Source organism: Pseudophryne corroboree, chromosome 1, assembly GCF_028390025.1.
Source record: "Pseudophryne corroboree isolate aPseCor3 chromosome 1, aPseCor3.hap2, whole genome shotgun sequence".
NCBI lineage: Eukaryota > Metazoa > Chordata > Amphibia > Anura > Myobatrachidae > Pseudophryne > Pseudophryne corroboree.
Genome location: NC_086444.1, coordinates 202,728,109 through 202,745,194, shown reverse-complemented (window position 1 = coordinate 202,745,194; position 17,086 = coordinate 202,728,109). Strand labels below are relative to the sequence as shown.

At 47.9% G+C, this 17,086-nt stretch overlaps 1 protein-coding gene and 1 long non-coding RNA gene across 5 annotated transcripts in view; one reads left to right on the top strand and one right to left on the bottom strand.

Annotated features, from left to right (window-relative positions):
* MCTP1 (multiple C2 and transmembrane domain containing 1) overlaps positions 1-17,086 on the top strand; it is a 1,810,807-nt gene that overhangs the window by 1,048,310 nt on the left and 745,411 nt on the right. For all 4 annotated transcript variants that reach the window (XM_063964020.1, XM_063964019.1, XM_063964022.1 and 1 more), the window contains one exon: positions 1,087-1,189. In XM_063964020.1, coding sequence (XP_063820090.1) covers positions 1,087-1,189 — 103 coding nt within the window. The remainder of the gene's footprint in view (positions 1-1,086; positions 1,190-17,086) is intronic.
* LOC135061039 (uncharacterized) overlaps positions 1-17,086 on the bottom strand; it is a 286,241-nt gene that overhangs the window by 179,264 nt on the left and 89,891 nt on the right. The window lies entirely within an intron of this gene.

The window sequence follows — 17,086 nt, the reverse complement described above, 5'->3', positions numbered from 1 at the left end:
TTGTATTGATTTTAGTCATTTTTATATCATACGTTTTGTAAAAATAATCCATCCATCCAGGGCTTAAAGTGGTCCTGGTGAGGTGGTGGAACTCATGGAGGAAGACCATGGAGGCACCAGGACCTGAGGAAGGAGTAGGTGGCTGCAGCTCATCAGCAACACTAGTGCCGTCTGTATCATTGATTGACGCAGATGATGGGGTGGGCTTTTCTGTTGGAATTACTGTGCAGGGCAATGGAGGAGGTGGAACTAGTTCCCCCTACCATTACAGGTGGTGGAACTCAGTTCCACCTCGTTCCCCCCCACTTTAACCCCTGCATCCATCTAATGTTTTAATTGGGAAATACAACTCAGCGCCAGTTCTATCTCTTTTTTTAGCGTTTGTACTTATTGGGATTGACAACACCATTACCGGCAGCTTTGACAGCGCATCTGGCTGATAAATCCATGTATTCTTTCCTATATAGTGTAGAGCTGTTGTGCATTCAACTGATGTCAAATGGCACACAGTTTGGTGAAGCTGAGGTCACAGGTCGCATCATTGGAAAAAGTAGCTGGAAGGGCAGACAAGAGCCTTCGGGCTAAACTGAGAAAGGGATTCGAAGCATGTTAAGACAGTCCAAGTCAGGGAAAAGTGAGACCAGTAATGGGATGAAGGAGAAGCCCAGGTCAGTGTGAAGATTGAGATGGGAGAAGTACGTGACCTCTATTAGTAGTTGCCGGAGTGATAGAGTGGTGGTGGGAGGATTTGGAGTGGAACTGAGGGTAGATACTGTAGGTGAGTGAGGGAGCTGGACCAGATGAATTTGGGACCTGAATGATGGTAGAAGCTGGGCCTTAGTGGAGAGCTTATCAGGTCACAACCATGCCTGCTGGAGTTCATCTCAGGTTAAGGAAAGCCATTCTAGGATACTGTACCTCATTCATAAAAAGAACTTCTGGAATGGCATTCCGTATTTTCTCCCCCAGAAAAATCACTCTGAATGTAACCAAACATATGATAAATAACAGTTGCGTAGATATGTGTTTTTAAATGATTATTTGATTTCTTTTTCTCACCAGTTGCTCTTTTTTTGCTCTCTGCAGGTAAAAGTGATCCGTTCTGTGTAGTCGAGCTGAACAATGACAGACTGATGACTCACACTGTGTACAAGAACCTAAACCCAGCGTGGAAAAAAGTCTTTACATTGTAAGTCCTCAACAATTAGAATACAATTTTATATTAATTTCAACACTGTAAAACTCAAAGTTTACAAGTGGCTACGGGATAGTCTTCATGAAAGCGCTTTTTGCTAAATGCTGTAAATCTATGTTATCCTGTGTACTACACAGTTTACTAACCTGAAATATTTGTGATTAGAAAATGATTGACTATGCAAAGTTCAGAAATATTTCCTGCGCATGCAGACTGGATGCTGGACGGCCTTGCCCTGCGATGGGCGGCCTCCAGCATGCGATCACAAGGAGTGTAAATACTGCTACTTAGCAGAATTTGCAATCCTTACTGAATCAGGCCCATAGTCTGCAGAGAGATTAGATATTTTCTGAAATGAGACATGCAGAGCCCAGAGGGAAAATAATATGTACAGGCAACAGCAGACATGAGAGACATGCGGAGACCAGAGGAAGAATAGAGTGTGCTGGCACCAGCAGAGATTAGGGATGGCCATCGTGGGCTGCCCATCGATGATTGCCATCGATAACATCATCGGTGGTAGCCATCGATTGTTCATAAACCATCTGTGGCAAACCATCGATGGTTAGCACCACTCGATGGAAACCACTAAAATGTGCTGGCTCAGCCTTGGACCAATCAAAATCTGGGGTCAGAGCTTAGCAGTGTCGGGGGCGGAGTTATCCTCTGTGTTCCGACACCATCCAAAATAAAAATAGGAATAAATATTCGTTTATGCTGTGCCATTGATTGAGGAAAACCATCTGTTTGTCTCCCATCGATGGCAAAAGCATTCGACATCGGTCACAAACCATCGATGATTAGAAATCATCAATGGTCGATGGCCACCCCCAGCAGAAATGAGACATACAGAGAGCAGATGGAGAAGAATGTGTTCTGGCACCAGCAGAGTAGAGAGGAGACATGCAGTGACCAGAGGGAGGAGAGAGTGTACTGGCACCAGCAGATATGAGATATGCAGAGACTAGAGGGAGGAGAGAGTGTACTGGCACCAGCAGAGATGAGATATGCAGAGACTAGAGGGAGGAGAGAGTGTACTGGCACCAGCAGAGATGAGACATGCAGAGACTAGAGGGAGGAGAGAGTATACTGGCACCAGCAGAGATGAGATATGCAGAGACTAGAGGGAGGAGAGAGTGTACTGGCACCAGCAGATATGAGATATGCAGAGACTAGAGGGAGGAGAGAGTGTACTGGCACCAGCAGATATGAGATATGCAGAGACTAGAGGGAGGAGAGAGTGTACTGGCACCAGCAGATATGAGATATGCAGAGACTAGAGGGAGGAGAGAGTGTACTGGCACCAGCAGAGATGAGATATGCAGAGACTAGAGGGAGGAGAGAGTGTACTGGCACCAGCAGAGATGAGACATGCAGAGACTAGAGGGAGGAGAGAGTGTACTGGCACCAGCAGATATGAGATATGCAGAGACTAGAGGGAGGAGAGAGTGTACTGGCACCAGCAGAGATGAGATATGCAGAGACTAGAGGGAGGAGAGAGTGTACTGGCACCAGCAGATATGAGATATGCAGAGACTAGAGGGAGGAGAGAGTGTACTGGCACCAGCAGAGATGAGATATGCAGAGACTAGAGGGAGGAGAGAGTGTACTGGCACCAGCAGATATGAGATATGCGGAGACTAGAGGGAAGAGAGAGTGTACTGGCACCAGCAGAGATGAGACATGTGAAGACTAGAGGGAGGAGAGAGTGTACTGGCACCAGCAGAGATGAGATATGCGGAGACTAGAGGGAGGAGAGAGTGTACTGGCACCAGCAGAGATGAGATATGCAGAGACTAGAGGGAGGAGAGAGTGTACTGGCACCAGCAGATATGAGATATGCAGAGACTAGAGGGAGGAGAGAGTGTACTGGCACCAGCAGAGATGAGATATGCAGAGACTAGAGGGAGGAGAGAGTGTACTGGCACCAGCAGAGATGAGATATGCAGAGACTAGAGGGAGGAGAGAGTGTACTGGCACCAGCAGAGATGAGATATGCAGAGACTAGAGGGAGGAGAGAGTGTACTGGCACCAGCAGATATGAGATATGCAGAGACTAGAGGGAGGAGAGAGTGTACTGGCACCAGCAGAGATGAGATATGCAGAGACTAGAGGGAGGAGAGAGTGTACTGGCACCAGCAGATATGAGATATGCAGAGACTAGAGGGAGGAGAGAGTGTACTGGCACCAGCAGAAATGAGATATGCGGAGACTAGAGGGAGGAGAGAGTATACTGGCACCAGCAGAGATGAGATATGCAGAGACTAGAGGGAGGAGAGAGTGTACTGGCACCAGCAGATATGAGATATGCAGAGACTAGAGGGAGGAGAGAGTGTACTGGCACCAGCAGATATGAGATATGCAGAGACTAGAGGGAGGAGAGAGTGTACTGGCACCAGCAGAGATGAGATATGCAGAGACTAGAGGGAGGAGAGAGTGTACTGGCACCAGCAGAGATGAGATATGCAGAGACTAGAGGGAGGACAGAGTGTACTGGCACCAGCAGATATGAGATATGCAGAGACTAGAGGGAGGAGAGAGTATACTGGCACCAGCAGATATGAGATATGCAGAGACTAGAGGGAGGAGAGAGTGTACTGGCACCAGCAGAGATGAGATATGCAGAGACTAGAGGGAGGAGAGAGTGTACTGGCACCAGCAGATATGAGATATGCAGAGACTAGAGGGAGGAGAGAGTGTACTGGCACCAGCAGAGATGAGATATGCAGAGACTAGAGGGAGGAGAGAGTGTACTGGCACCAGCAGATATGAGATATGCAGAGACTAGAGGGAGGAGAGAGTGTACTGGCACCAGCAGAGATGAGATATGCAGAGACTAGAGGGAGGAGAGAGTGTACTGGCACCAGCAGATATGAGATATGCAGAGACTAGAGGGAGGAGAGAGTGTACTGGCACCAGCAGAAATGAGATATGCAGAGACTAGAGGGAGGAGAGAGTGTACTGGCACCAGCAGAAATGAGATATGCAGAGACTAGAGGGAGGAGAGAGTGTACTGGAACTAGCAGAGATGAGATATGAAAAGACCAGAGGAGAAAGGGTACTGGCACCGGCAGAAGTGAGACATGTAGAGACTAGAGAGAGGAATGAGTGTACTGGAACAAGCAGAGATGAGACATGCAGATACTGTAGAGAGGCAGAAGAGAATGCCAGATCTCACAGGAAAGACCTTCTGAGAAGTCTGAACTCAAATGCGGCACTCCGCAGTTCGGGTAAGAAAGACGTAAAAATAAAAAGATATAGTAGTAAAAAAATGAAATAAAAATAAGAATAAAGCATTTGAATTTCAAAGATTTTGATTTGTTATTTTGATAACAGAAAGGTATTGCAAATCCCAAAGGTAAATACTGGTGTTAAGGTTAGAGTTAAGGTTAGGTTAAGAGTTAGGCACAAGGGGAAAGGTCAGGGATAGGCTGCAGGGGGACGGGATGGTTAGGGTTAGGCTGGGGGAGGGATGGGTTAGAGCGGGGATCCATCTGTATTTTGAATTTCAGGATGTCGCTGTTGGCATTCTGACCATCGCAATTATGTGTGCCGATATATCAATACCAACCCCTTCTGTAGGCTGTGAGTATTGCACCTGCTTTTGTGTATAATACAGTAGCATAAAAGCCCTTGTAAAAACTGATCAGGGACAAAGAGAGACAAGAGAAACATGCAGAGAACCCAAAGGGATCAGCACTTCCCTACTGTACTTCATGAAGACATTGTGTATTAGGAATGGCCATCGTCCATCAATGGCAGATGGTTGCCTGCCGATGGTGGAGATTCAGATGGTTTCCCACCATCAATGATAGCCATGGGCTCGATGGTTTCCTTTTCTCCCTTAAACGGTGCTGTACTGCTGCACAGAACTACTAGAAAAACAGCTTGCAGCCTGGCACTGCCCACGGGTCCAGCTCTTGCACATATACTGTAGGCCCAGATATATCAAGCTTTGGAGAGTGTTAAACTGCACGTGATAAAGTACCAACCAATCAGCACCTAACTGTCATTTTTCAAACACAAGCTGTGACACGGCAATTAGGAGCTGTTTGACTGGTACTTTATCACTGTGTAATTTATCACTCTCCAAGTTTTGATAAATCTGGGCCATAGTGTGCCGGGATGGCTCTCTCGTCTCTAGCTGTCTTGACAGACTTAGCTGTCAGTCAGCAGCCCTGCCCCACCCAGTCTCTCTATCTTCGTAGGTTACTCTCACCTTGCCCTTCCTCTGTGAGCGTGTGTTCAGGAGTCATTGTAGGGATGGCAGTCTGCGTTACCTCCATTGATGGCGATGGTGACACAAAACATTGATGGCAGTAACTATTCACTGCATATTTATCGATGGTTTTACTATTAATGTTTATGCACATGTACAGCTGCTGGCGCTGATTTTGTGCCACTGCCGCTCCAGTAGCCATCCCTACCACACATCGCCACACAATCATACTTGCTTACTTTATTTGAATGTCCAAGCAGGGCGTGCCTGCGTTCTGGGGAGTGCATAATCACTTAATGGGGCACAGCTTCACCCCTTTGTTGTATACATTACTATGGCGGCATGCACGTCAGGGGACATGATTGAGGCATTGCAGAGGGGATTGGTTATGTCTCCACTGCACTCCCAGACCCCTACAGAGCACAGGCCCACATCATCTGTACTTACCTCTCTCTACACAAAAAGATATGTGCTACTGTATATATAATATATGGTACCCATTGCAAAAGAATGTAAGAATGCATTTCTCAACCGCACATTCACCTCCCAATAAGAAGTGTCTTTATGGCTGACAGCACTCTGCTTATCTGGATGTGAGTGTTGATTAAATCTTATTGCTTGGAAAATATTATAGTACTCTAGGATAAATATAATTTTTTTGTTGTCTGTTGTGGGTCTTTAATTTCTTTTACCCAGCAAACTCCACTTATCGTGTACACTTCCACATACATTATAAATGCCATTTATTTAGAGTGATTCTTTTACTGGTCCTAGTGATCTTTACACTTTGACTTGTAAGCCTACTGGCAGGTGGTGGGAGCTGTGAATGGACTAGCTGTTCTCATCCCGTTTCTGATTGTCAGCATCACTTCTTGATCATCCATCAGTCACCGTTCCATCTTCCCGAGAGAGCTTTGTGACTTACATTCTTTTAGTTAAAATCCATTGCTCAGTAAGCAATGATGTGAGGATAATATGGCCTAATGGATCACACAGCATGAATATACAGTGGATGTAAACAGTGCATATGCTTACCCATCAACAGTTGCTGGCATAAACACAGGGGCTCATGGGAACATAAAAAACACCCTATGTACACATGTCACATGGACGTATCTTACATCTGCTGGTGACACTACTCCTCACTCCTTTCAGCATTTGTAAATAGTGCTGGAGTGTAGCTTGTCATGAATGTTCCTCCTTGCCTTGTTCTTGGGAAAGAAAATGTAGCAAAAAATGCAATTTAAAAAGTTACGTCTAATCAATAGTATTTTTTTTTATAATCGGTAGGCAAACATTTATTGTGGAAGACAAGCACTGATTCTGTTTCAGTCTAAATAGTGAAATTACTGAACATTCTTACTTTCCAATGCCACCTGCGGATTCAGCTATCTCCTGCTTTCCTAGGGAGTGCGGAGGGATAAGTCTAACATCTGCTTTCTCTTTTTCAGCAAAGTATCCCCAATGATGAACTTGAGACAAACAAATGAAAAAAATCTGTTAATACTGTTAGTCCTCCTGAACTGCGTCACCTTGGTCACAGCTTCCAATAGCACCTTCTCTAGGCAGTGAATGGCAGAAATCTTGTGGAAAATAAGACTCATTGTTATCTTTTCTCTGTAGTCAAGAAATGGCCACAAATTAGGTCTGATGGAACCCACAGCCGGTGTAATACACTGTGCCCTTCTTGCGTTGACTGACTAGCTGTTGAGCATTTACTATAAAAGTAATAAAAAATAAAAATACATAGTTCAAAGTACAATAGCAGCAGTGATTGTCTGATTTGATATTCATGCTGTTGGCTAGCTAAATTAAAGGTAACTGTTGGCCATTTGGCCCTCCAAAGCAGAAGCGTCACAAAGTGGGTGTGGGCCGCACCTGGGTGTCACTCTCTCAGGCAGTGACATGCTGGCTCATCCGCAGTGAAAGGAGCTGGGTGCTGCAGTGTGCCATTATACTGCAGCACTTAGCTCCTGTCACATTGAAGGAGCTGGCAGTGCGGGATCAGTACTAAATGCCGCCGGACGGAATCCCGGCGGTCGAAATACCGACGCCGGAATCCCGACCACACAATCCCGACAGGGGTGGCGAGCGGAACGCAGCCCCTTGTGGGCTCGCTTCGCTCGCCACATTACGGGCACGGTGCCTCGCTACGCTCGGCACACTATTATATTCTCCTTCTATGGGTGTCGTGGACACCCACGGAGGGAGAATATGTCGGGATTGTGGCGGTCGGTATTCCGGCGTCGGTATTTCGACCGCCGGGATTCCGGCCGGCGGCATATTGACCGTAACCCAGCATCTCTGGCAGTGGCAAACGCAGGATTTAGCGAGGGGGGTTTCCGTGGGTGTGTATGTATATGTGCATGTATGTGTAATATATATATATATATATATATATATATATATATACACACAGTGGTCGAAGTGGAAATTTTGAAGTGGGAGTATGCAAAAGTCAAGAACGTAACTATGTGCGCCTTTGGCACGCTCCAGAAAGGGGGCATGGTCACCCAAAAGGGGGCGTGTCCCAGGGACGTGCGGTGAGCTAAATGGCTCAGGAGGCACTGGCTAACCCCAGAGCCAGAATTTCATGTAATATATGAGCCAAAGTGTACATCTGGGCATTATACACAGGTGCAGCAGTATAAATTCCTGGAAATTTGGTGAGTTTTGATCAGAGATGTGCAGAAAAGTTAGCCAGGTGAGGCACTGCCTCACTTGCCATAGACTTTTTACTCCAGAGTTTGGGCTATAAATTTTTTTAGAATAATGCAAAGAAGATATTTCAAACAAATTATTAGTATTTTTAATATATTTTATTCAGTCAAAACTCTGGTTTAAACGTAAGTATGACAGGAAAGGCTCTGCCTCACCCCACTGCACGTCACTGGGCCGTGTCCAGTGTAGTAGAACCCCTTATACTATCTAGTACTGGTGCCCCTTTCACCTTATAGCACACGGTACGAGCTGAAATTCACATTATAGCACACGGTACGAGCCGAAACTCACATTGTAGCACGCTGGATGAGCCGAAATTCACATTGTAGCACACTGAATGAGCTGAAATTCACATTATAGCACAACGGTACGAGCCGAAATTCACATTCTAGCACACTGAATGAGCCGAAATTCACATTGTAGCACACTGAATGAGCCGAAATTCACATTATAGCACACGGTACGAGCCGAAACTCACATTGTAGCACACTGAATGAGCCGAAATTCATATTGTAGCACACTGAATGAGCCGAAATTCACATTATAGCACACGGTACGAGCCGAAACTCACATTGTAGCACACTGAATGAGCCGAAATTCACATTGTAGCACACTGAATGAGCCGAAATTCACATTATAGCACACGGTACGAGCCGAAACTCACATTGTAGCACACTGAATGAGCCGAAATTCACATTGTAGCACAATGAATAAGCCGAAACTCACATTGTAGCACACTGAATGAGCCGAAATTCACATTGTAGCACACTGAATGAGCCGAAACTCACATTGTAGCACACTGAATGAGCCGAAACTCACATTGTAGCACACTGAATGAGCCGAAATTCACATTGTAGCACACTGAATGAGCCGAAATTCACATTGTAGCACACTGAATGAGCCTAAATTAACATTGTAGCACACTGAATGAGTCGAAATTCACATTGTAGCACACTGAATGAGCCGAAACTCACATTGTAGCACACTGAATGAGCCGAAATTCACATTGTAGCACACTGAATGAGCCGAAATTCACATTGTAGCACACTGAATGAGCTGAAATTTTGACAGCAGGGACAGCCAGAGTGACGACAGGGAGAGAGAGAGTGACAACAGGGAGAGAGAGAGTGACGACAGTGACGACAGGGAGAAAGAGTGATGACAGTGAGAGAGTGACGACAGTGACGACAGGGAGAGAGAGTGATGACAGGGAGAGAGAGTGATGACAGTGACGACAGGGAGAGAGAGTGACGACAGAGAGAGAGTGACGACAGGGAGAGAGAGTGACGACAGGGGGAAAGAGTGACGATAGTGACGACAGGGAGAGAGAGTGATGACACGGAGAGAGAGTGATGACAGCAACGACAGGGAGAGAGAGTGATGACAGGAAGAGAGAGTGACGACAGGGAGAGAGAGTGACGATGGAGAGAGAGTGACGAAAGGCAGAGAGAGTGATGACAGGGTGAGAGAGTGACGACAGGGAGAGAGAGTTACGACAGGGAGAGAGTGTGACGACAGGGAGAGAGAGTGACGACAGGGAGAGAGAGTGACGACAGGGAGAGAGTGTGATGAAAGGGAGAGAGAGTGACGACAGTGATGACAGGGAGAGAGAGTGACGACAGGGAGAGAGGTGACAGCAGGGGAACATTACCTAATTTGTTGCTGGTGGCTGGCAGCGGTGAGCGATGGGCTGCTGGCGGCGAGCAGCGTGTGGTGAGTGGCTGGCGGCGGCTGGAGGGGAACGTCGTGCGGTGGGCACCGGCCGCCGCACAGGGACAGGGAGCACAATGTGCAGCAGGATGGCCACTTCCCTCACCTCCTGCTGCACTTTCAGTGCATTTCCGCCCCACTTCGACCACTATATATATATATATATATATATACACATACATACATGTGTGTATATATATATATATATATATACACACACGCACACACATACATACATACATACATACAATACATATATACCACATTCAAACATACATACACAAACACATATACACAAGTACACATCCATCCATACATACATACTGTACATACACCAGTGCACAAACACACAGGCATACTGTACATACAAGTACACACATAAACACTGGCTGCAAACTTACATGATACACCAGCCAGGGCCTGGGAGCAGAAGGACGGCAGAGTGAGGACGGAGCGGAGGGAGCTGCTGTTGCTGAGCATGCGCAGCCAACAGCTCCTCCGGCACATTCTGCAAGCAGAGAGCTCCACAGCTCTCTCTTGCTGCTGCAGCTCCGCGGTCGCGGTAGCGGCTTTTGCTGAGACGGAGACAAAGCTGTCTCCGTCTCAAAATAGAAATCTCGGCTCATCAGGGGGGGTTTCCAGGTACTCGGAACCCCCCCTGCGTGCGCCACTGTCTGGGAATACTGGGCACACCCCCATAATGAGGTAATATGGGGTTCTGTGAGGCCACACCCCTAGTGATGTCAGTGGAGGGACTTCCCATTCCCATGAGGCCCCACTCCTTCCAATAAATCCCCATCCCCTTTTTGTCCGCCACTGCTACAAACAAAGCCAGTCACTGGCAGGGGAGGCTGGCACTTAGCCCCACAGCAGCAAAACAGCATCAGGATAAAAAAATATCAGCAAGTTATAAAAAAAATACAGCGGCAGGTGAACTACATCAGAACAGCTAATATGTAAGAAAGGTTTGGAAAACAGGCAGTATTTCATCTAATATCTCATACTTAAGTAAGATATCAACACAGGAAGTGCCTATAGTATTGTTATATTTAAAACATGTAATAAAGAAAAGTAATCCCTATAATACTTCAAGTAGGCAGGTAGACCCTATAATACTTAACTACAATAATTACATGAAAAGCAATAGTAGGAAACAAAAAAAATCAACTGATGCTGTATGATGTCCATAAGAATCATTATATTACAGCATAAAGAAACCATTAACAAAACACTCTACACCTCCCTCATTTTAAAACTCATTTTTCTGCTGCGAGGTACACTGGGCTCCACAAGGAATGGACAATGGGGTGTAGAGTAGGATCTTGATCCGAGGCACCGACAGGCTCAAAGCTTTGACTGTTCCCAGAATGCATAGCGCCGCCTCCTATATCACCCCGCCTCCCTGCACAGGATCTCAGTTTTGTAGTTGGTGCTGCAGTAGCAGGTGCAGCAGTGTTACATGTCAGTGGACATTCAATGCTGCAGCTCCAGCTCTCCCCAGCGGCGCTGTACACTCCCGAGCCCTGGTTGCCGGGTATCTACAGCAGGAGGCTCCGGTTTTCTTCTTGTCAGGCACACACAACGGGGTCTCTCCGGGATCGCGTGGCCGCGCTTTGCTTGCGGGACCCGGTCTTTATCGCGATCCGTCGCGGTCAGTGGGAGGCGGGCCGTGCGCGCTGGTGGTGGACACTGTGGCGATACAGGCGATCCCACTAGATCACCAGGGCATGGGACAGGTCAGGTTTTCTCTATAAACCGTTTTATTAGAGCCCGCAGTACCCGGTGGTTTTGCCAGCAAGGGGATTGAGCTTGGACCTGAAGCCCCTCCCCCAGCCCCAGGGCGCCATTTCTGCAAATGTTCACGCCCTGGAGCTGCATATCTGTCTCTCCCTCACTCCCTGTCAGTGTCTGCGGCGCCATTATCCCTCAGCTCACTGTTCCTGGGAATGCTTGGGCAAATCCTCCTGTGTAAAGCCGCCTGGTTGTCAGTGCTGTGACTTTACAAGACACTTAAGTATTCTACCTGCTTTTTTAGTCAGTGTTAGTTAAGAAAGAGTGCACTTAGTCAGGGGTTTATAGTACAATTACCCTGTAATATACATCCAGTTCTTACTGTGTAGTGTTATATCTATTGTTATATAGCTGTGTAAGCTAGTCCAGTGCAGTATTATTGTTAGAAATAACCTCTGCATTGTACAGACTGTGAATATTTGTGTGTGCATTTGATAGCGGAGTGGTATCCATTTCGTATCTTTCACTCAACCTGCTATCCCTATATTCTATAACCTGAGGGGGCTTGGTGCATCAGGTTTTATCTAATATAGGATTTTCACAAAGATATACTGTATTACGCATTTTTCTCTGTGATTTAGTCACCATATCTCTCCTTTATCTCTGCTGGTGCTGACTACACTGCGCAGGGGTTTGGGCTAGAGGTATTGTGCTGCTGACAAATTGTACTGTGTTACCTGATACTGCAAGTTATATCATGTCTGCTTCTCAGGGTAACAATTCTGGGGCTGAACACACTGCCGATGTTGCTGAAGCCGCAGATACCTATGAGGAGAATATAGCAGCTTTGGGCTCTGGTTCTGGGGGCTCCTTGCCCCCCAGTGGGACGGTGGCAACGGGGGCAAATAATGACCCGCCGTGGGCCGCTTTTTCCACGCTTCTGCATACGCTAGTTCATAAACTAACATCCCCTATGGGACCCCCAATGCCGGTGCAACCGTTTGTGGTCCCTGCAGCTAACCCGCCATGGGCGGATGATTTATCTGCTCAAATAAAGAAGTTGAACCAGTCCCTGACTACTAAAAAGTCTGACCGTCGCTCGCCTACGTCCAAGGGGTCCTCTAAGCGAGCGCTTGTCTCCTCACAATCCACTGCTGTCACTGACACCTCGTCGGATGAAGACGGCACTTACACTGACCCCACAGGTTCTGACTCAAATACGGATGATGGGGAGGGTGGTTCACATGTGGATGTTCCTGATCTTTTGGAGGCTATTAAGTTAATTTTACAGATTACGGATGATCCCGAGTCATTCGTTCCTCCTAAGAAACCAGATAGGTTCAAGCGTCAGAAGGTGATTAAACAAGTTTTACCTCACTCTGACCACCTAATTGATATACGTCAGGAACCCTGGGAAAACCCTGGTACGAAGTTTGTGCCTCAAAGGTAGATGCTGGCTCGCTATCCCCTCACGCCGGAGCTGTCTAAGAATTGGGAAACGCCTCCTCCAGTGGACTCACATGTGGCTAGGATGGTGGTTTTCTCAGCTCTACCGGTCACCACCGTCACGTCTCTAAAAGAGCCTACGGATAAACGTGTGGAGGGTTGTCTGAAAGCGATTTACACCCTCACGGGTACTGCACAAAGGCCCACTATTGCAGCTACTTGGGCTGCGGAGGCCATTGAAGCATGAGCCTTGGAGTTAGATGCTGAAATCTGACCATGCTAGACAATGCTTGTCTTATATTGTCACAGCTTCTCGTTATATTAAAGAGGCGGCTTCTGATGCCGGTATCCTGGCAGCCAAGACCTCTACTACGACAGTCCTGGCTCGCCGGATATTGTGGCTGAGATCCTGGTCTGTGGATCTGGACTCTAGAAAAACCCTGGAGGTACTCCCTTTTAAGGGAGATATTCTATTTGGGGAGGATTTAAATAAGATTGTGGCTGACTTGGCTACTGCCAAAACTGTTTCGCCCCTTTCGTCCTTCAGGTAAAGAAAAAGGTCAGGCGTACAACAAGCAGGCCCGCACTTCCAAACCTGGTAAGCCTAAGCCCAAAAGAGCCTGGGCGGCCCGTCAGCCAGCTTCCAAGACAGATAAGCCTGCCGCATGACGGGGCGGGCCTCCCTCTGGGGGATCCCAGGGTGGGGGGCCGGCTTCTAGGGTATACCCAGGAATGGTTGAAGACCACTTCAGATGCCTGGGTACGGGAAGTCGTCACTCAAGGTTACGCCATAGCCTTCAAAAACCGACCCCCTCATCGATTTTGCCAGACAGATGTTCTGTTGGACAAGACAAAGGCAAACACTCTACATTCGGTGGTACAGACCCTCCTGGATACAGGAGTCGTAGTACAGGTGCCTCTTGCGCAGAGGGGCCGAGGGTACTATTCTCCGCTGTTTCTAGTCCCAAAACCGAATGGGTCCTCCCGGCCCATTCTCAACCTCAAGGCATTGAACAGGTTTGTGAAGGTTTCCAAGTTCTGGATGGAAACCCTTCGCTCTATAGTTCTGGCCTTGGAACCTGGGGACTTCATGGTCTCACTGGATATACAGGATGCTTACCTGCATATTCCTATATCAGTGTCTCATCAGCAATACCTGAGATTTGCGATTGGCAACTGCCATTACCAGTTTCGGGCGTTACCTTTTGGTTTAACAACGGCTCCGCAAGTCTTTACAAAAGTCATGGCGGTGATGACGGTGGTACTCCGCCGTCAAGGGGTCAGGATACTGCCGTATTTGGACGACTTGTTAATCCTGGCAAATTCCCCAGAACTTCTCCTGTGTCATCTAGATGTGACGGTCCGGTTTCTGCAAGCCCACGGGTGGCTCATCAACTGGAATAAGTCATCCCTGATCCCTGCTCAGAGCACGGTGCATCTGGGAGCACTATTGGACACTCACTACCAGCGGTTGTTCCTGTCTCAGGAGAAAGTCCTGAAACTTCAGGACAGGATTCGTTGCTTCCTATCTCGTCCGCAAGTGTCGATACATTCGGCGATGCAGGTGCTGGGCCTCATGGTATCAGCATTCGACATGGTGGAGTACGCTCAATTTCACTCTCGCCCTCTCCAGAGGCTGATTCTAGCCAAATGGGACAGCCTGCCTCACCGAATCAGGTCTCAAATGATCTCATTGACTCCGGAGGTCCTTCTGTCGCTGCTCTGGTGGCTCCGGGACCAACAACTGTGCAGGGGCCGTCCGTTCTGGATATCCGACTGGGTCCTGTTGACGACAGATGCCAGTCTCAGAGGTTGGGGCGCGGTGCTGCAGAAACACTCCCTTCGGGGGCGGTGGACCAAGGAGGTGTCCCTCCTCTCGATCAATATTCTGGAGTTGCGGGCGGTCTTCAATGCCTTGAACCTAGCCCAGCATTTAATTCAGAACCATCCTGTTCAAGTACAGTCGGACAACGCCACCACAGTGGCTTACATAAATCATCAAGGCAGCACTCAAAGCCGCCTAGCAATGAAGGAAGTCTCACAGATTCTACAGTGGGCAGAACGCCATCTACCGGCCATATCGCCAATATTCATTCCGGGAGTCCTGAATTGGGAAGCGGACTTTCTCAGTCGTCAGGACGTGCATGCCGGTGAGTGGGGCCTCCATCCAGAAGTGTTTCAACTCCTAGTGGAAAGGTGGGGCATTCCAGACGTAGATCTGATGGCGTCTCGACACAATCACAAGGTTCCGGTCTTCGGAGCAAGGACAAGGGATCCTCAAGCAGCATTCGTGGATGCGCTGGCGGTACCGTGGAGGTTTCGGCTGCCGTACGTGTTCCCTCTGGTGTCACTCCTGCCCAGGGTAATTCAGAAGTTCAAGCAAGAATAAGGAATTCTGCTTCTCATAGCTCCAGCGTGGCCCAGACGGCACTGGTTCTCAGACCTGCAAGGCCTATCGTCAGAGCGTCTAATTCTACTTCCACAACGCCCAGTCCTCCTCGTTCAGGGCCCCTGTGTCTACCAGGACCTAGCACGGCTGTCTTTGACGGCGTGGCTCTTGAAGCTTCCGTCTTAAGGGCTAAAGGGTTTTCTGAGGTGGTCATTCAAACTATGTTGCAGGCCCGGAAACCGGCTCGGATTTACTATAGGGTCTGGCATTCTTACTTTGTTTGGTGCGCATCTAACGATTATGACGCTTCCAAGTTTAGTATAGCCAAGTTGTTGGAGTTTCTTCAACAGGGCCTGGACTTAGGCCTGCGTCTGGCCTCCCTCAAGGTTCAAATATCTGCCTTGTCGGTGTGGTTTCAGAGAAAAATTGCGACCTTACCTGATGTGCATACCTTTACTCAGGGCGTGTTGCGTATCCAACCTCCCTATGTCCTGTCTGTGGCTCCTTGGGACTTGTCGGTGGTTTTGGAGGCGTTACAAGAGTCTCCGTTTGAACCTCTTGGTTCAGCTGACCTTAATTGGCTTTCCCTTAAGGTGGTGTTTCTGCTGGCTATTGCTTTAGCTAGAAGAGTGCCGGATTTGGGTGCCTTGTCCTGTAGTTCCCCATATCTGATATTTCACTGTGACCGGGCGGTTCTTATGATTCGTCCCGGCTATCTACCTAAGGTGGTTTCTTCGTTCCACCTTAATCAGGAGATTGTAGTTCCGGCACTTGTTTCTCCTGATCTGTCTCCCAAAGAGCGGTCTTTGGATGTGGTACGGGCTCTCCGTATCTATGTGAAGAGAACTGCTCCTATTAGGAAATCTGATTCTCTATTTGTTGTGTTTGGGTTTCACAAACGGGGCTGGCCTGCTCACAACAAACTCTGGCCAGATGGATTAGAATGGTGATTGCACATGCTTATGTGAAGGTTGGTCTCTCTGCTCCTGATCACATTAAGGCCCATTCTACTCGGCCTGTTGGACCTTCTTGGGCGGCCCAATGTGGTGCGACCCTTGAACAATTGTGCAAGGCGGCTACGTGGTCGTCTGTGAACACGTTCATAAGGTTCTATGCCTTCAATACTGCCGCTTCCCAGGATGCTTCCTTTGGACGCTGGGTTCTTGTGCCCGCTACAGTGCATCCCCTCCCATAAGGAACTGCTTTAGGACATCCCCATTGTCCATTCCTTGTGGAGCCCAGTGTACCCCGCAAAAGAAAATGAGTTTTATGGTAAGAACTTACCTTTGTTAAAACTCTTTCTGCGAGGTACACTGGGCTCCACAAGGCGCCCACCCTGACACACTTAGCTTCTTTGGGTTGGTATGGCATTAGCCGCTGACACGTCTCCTGTCGTGAGAATGCGGTGTTGTGGCTACTAACCGTTGTTGTCTCTTTTCCTGCTACTGCATTGGACTGGTTAACTAAAAACTGAGATCCTGTGCAGGGAGGCGGGGTGATATAGGAGGTGGCGCTATGCATTCTGGGAACAGTCAAAGCTTTGAGCCTGTTGGTGCCTCGGATCAAGATCCTACTCTACACCCCATTGTCCATTCCTTGTGGAGTCCTGTGTACCTCGCAGAAAGAGTTTTAACAAAGGCAAGTTCTTACCATAAAACTCATTATTAATAAGATT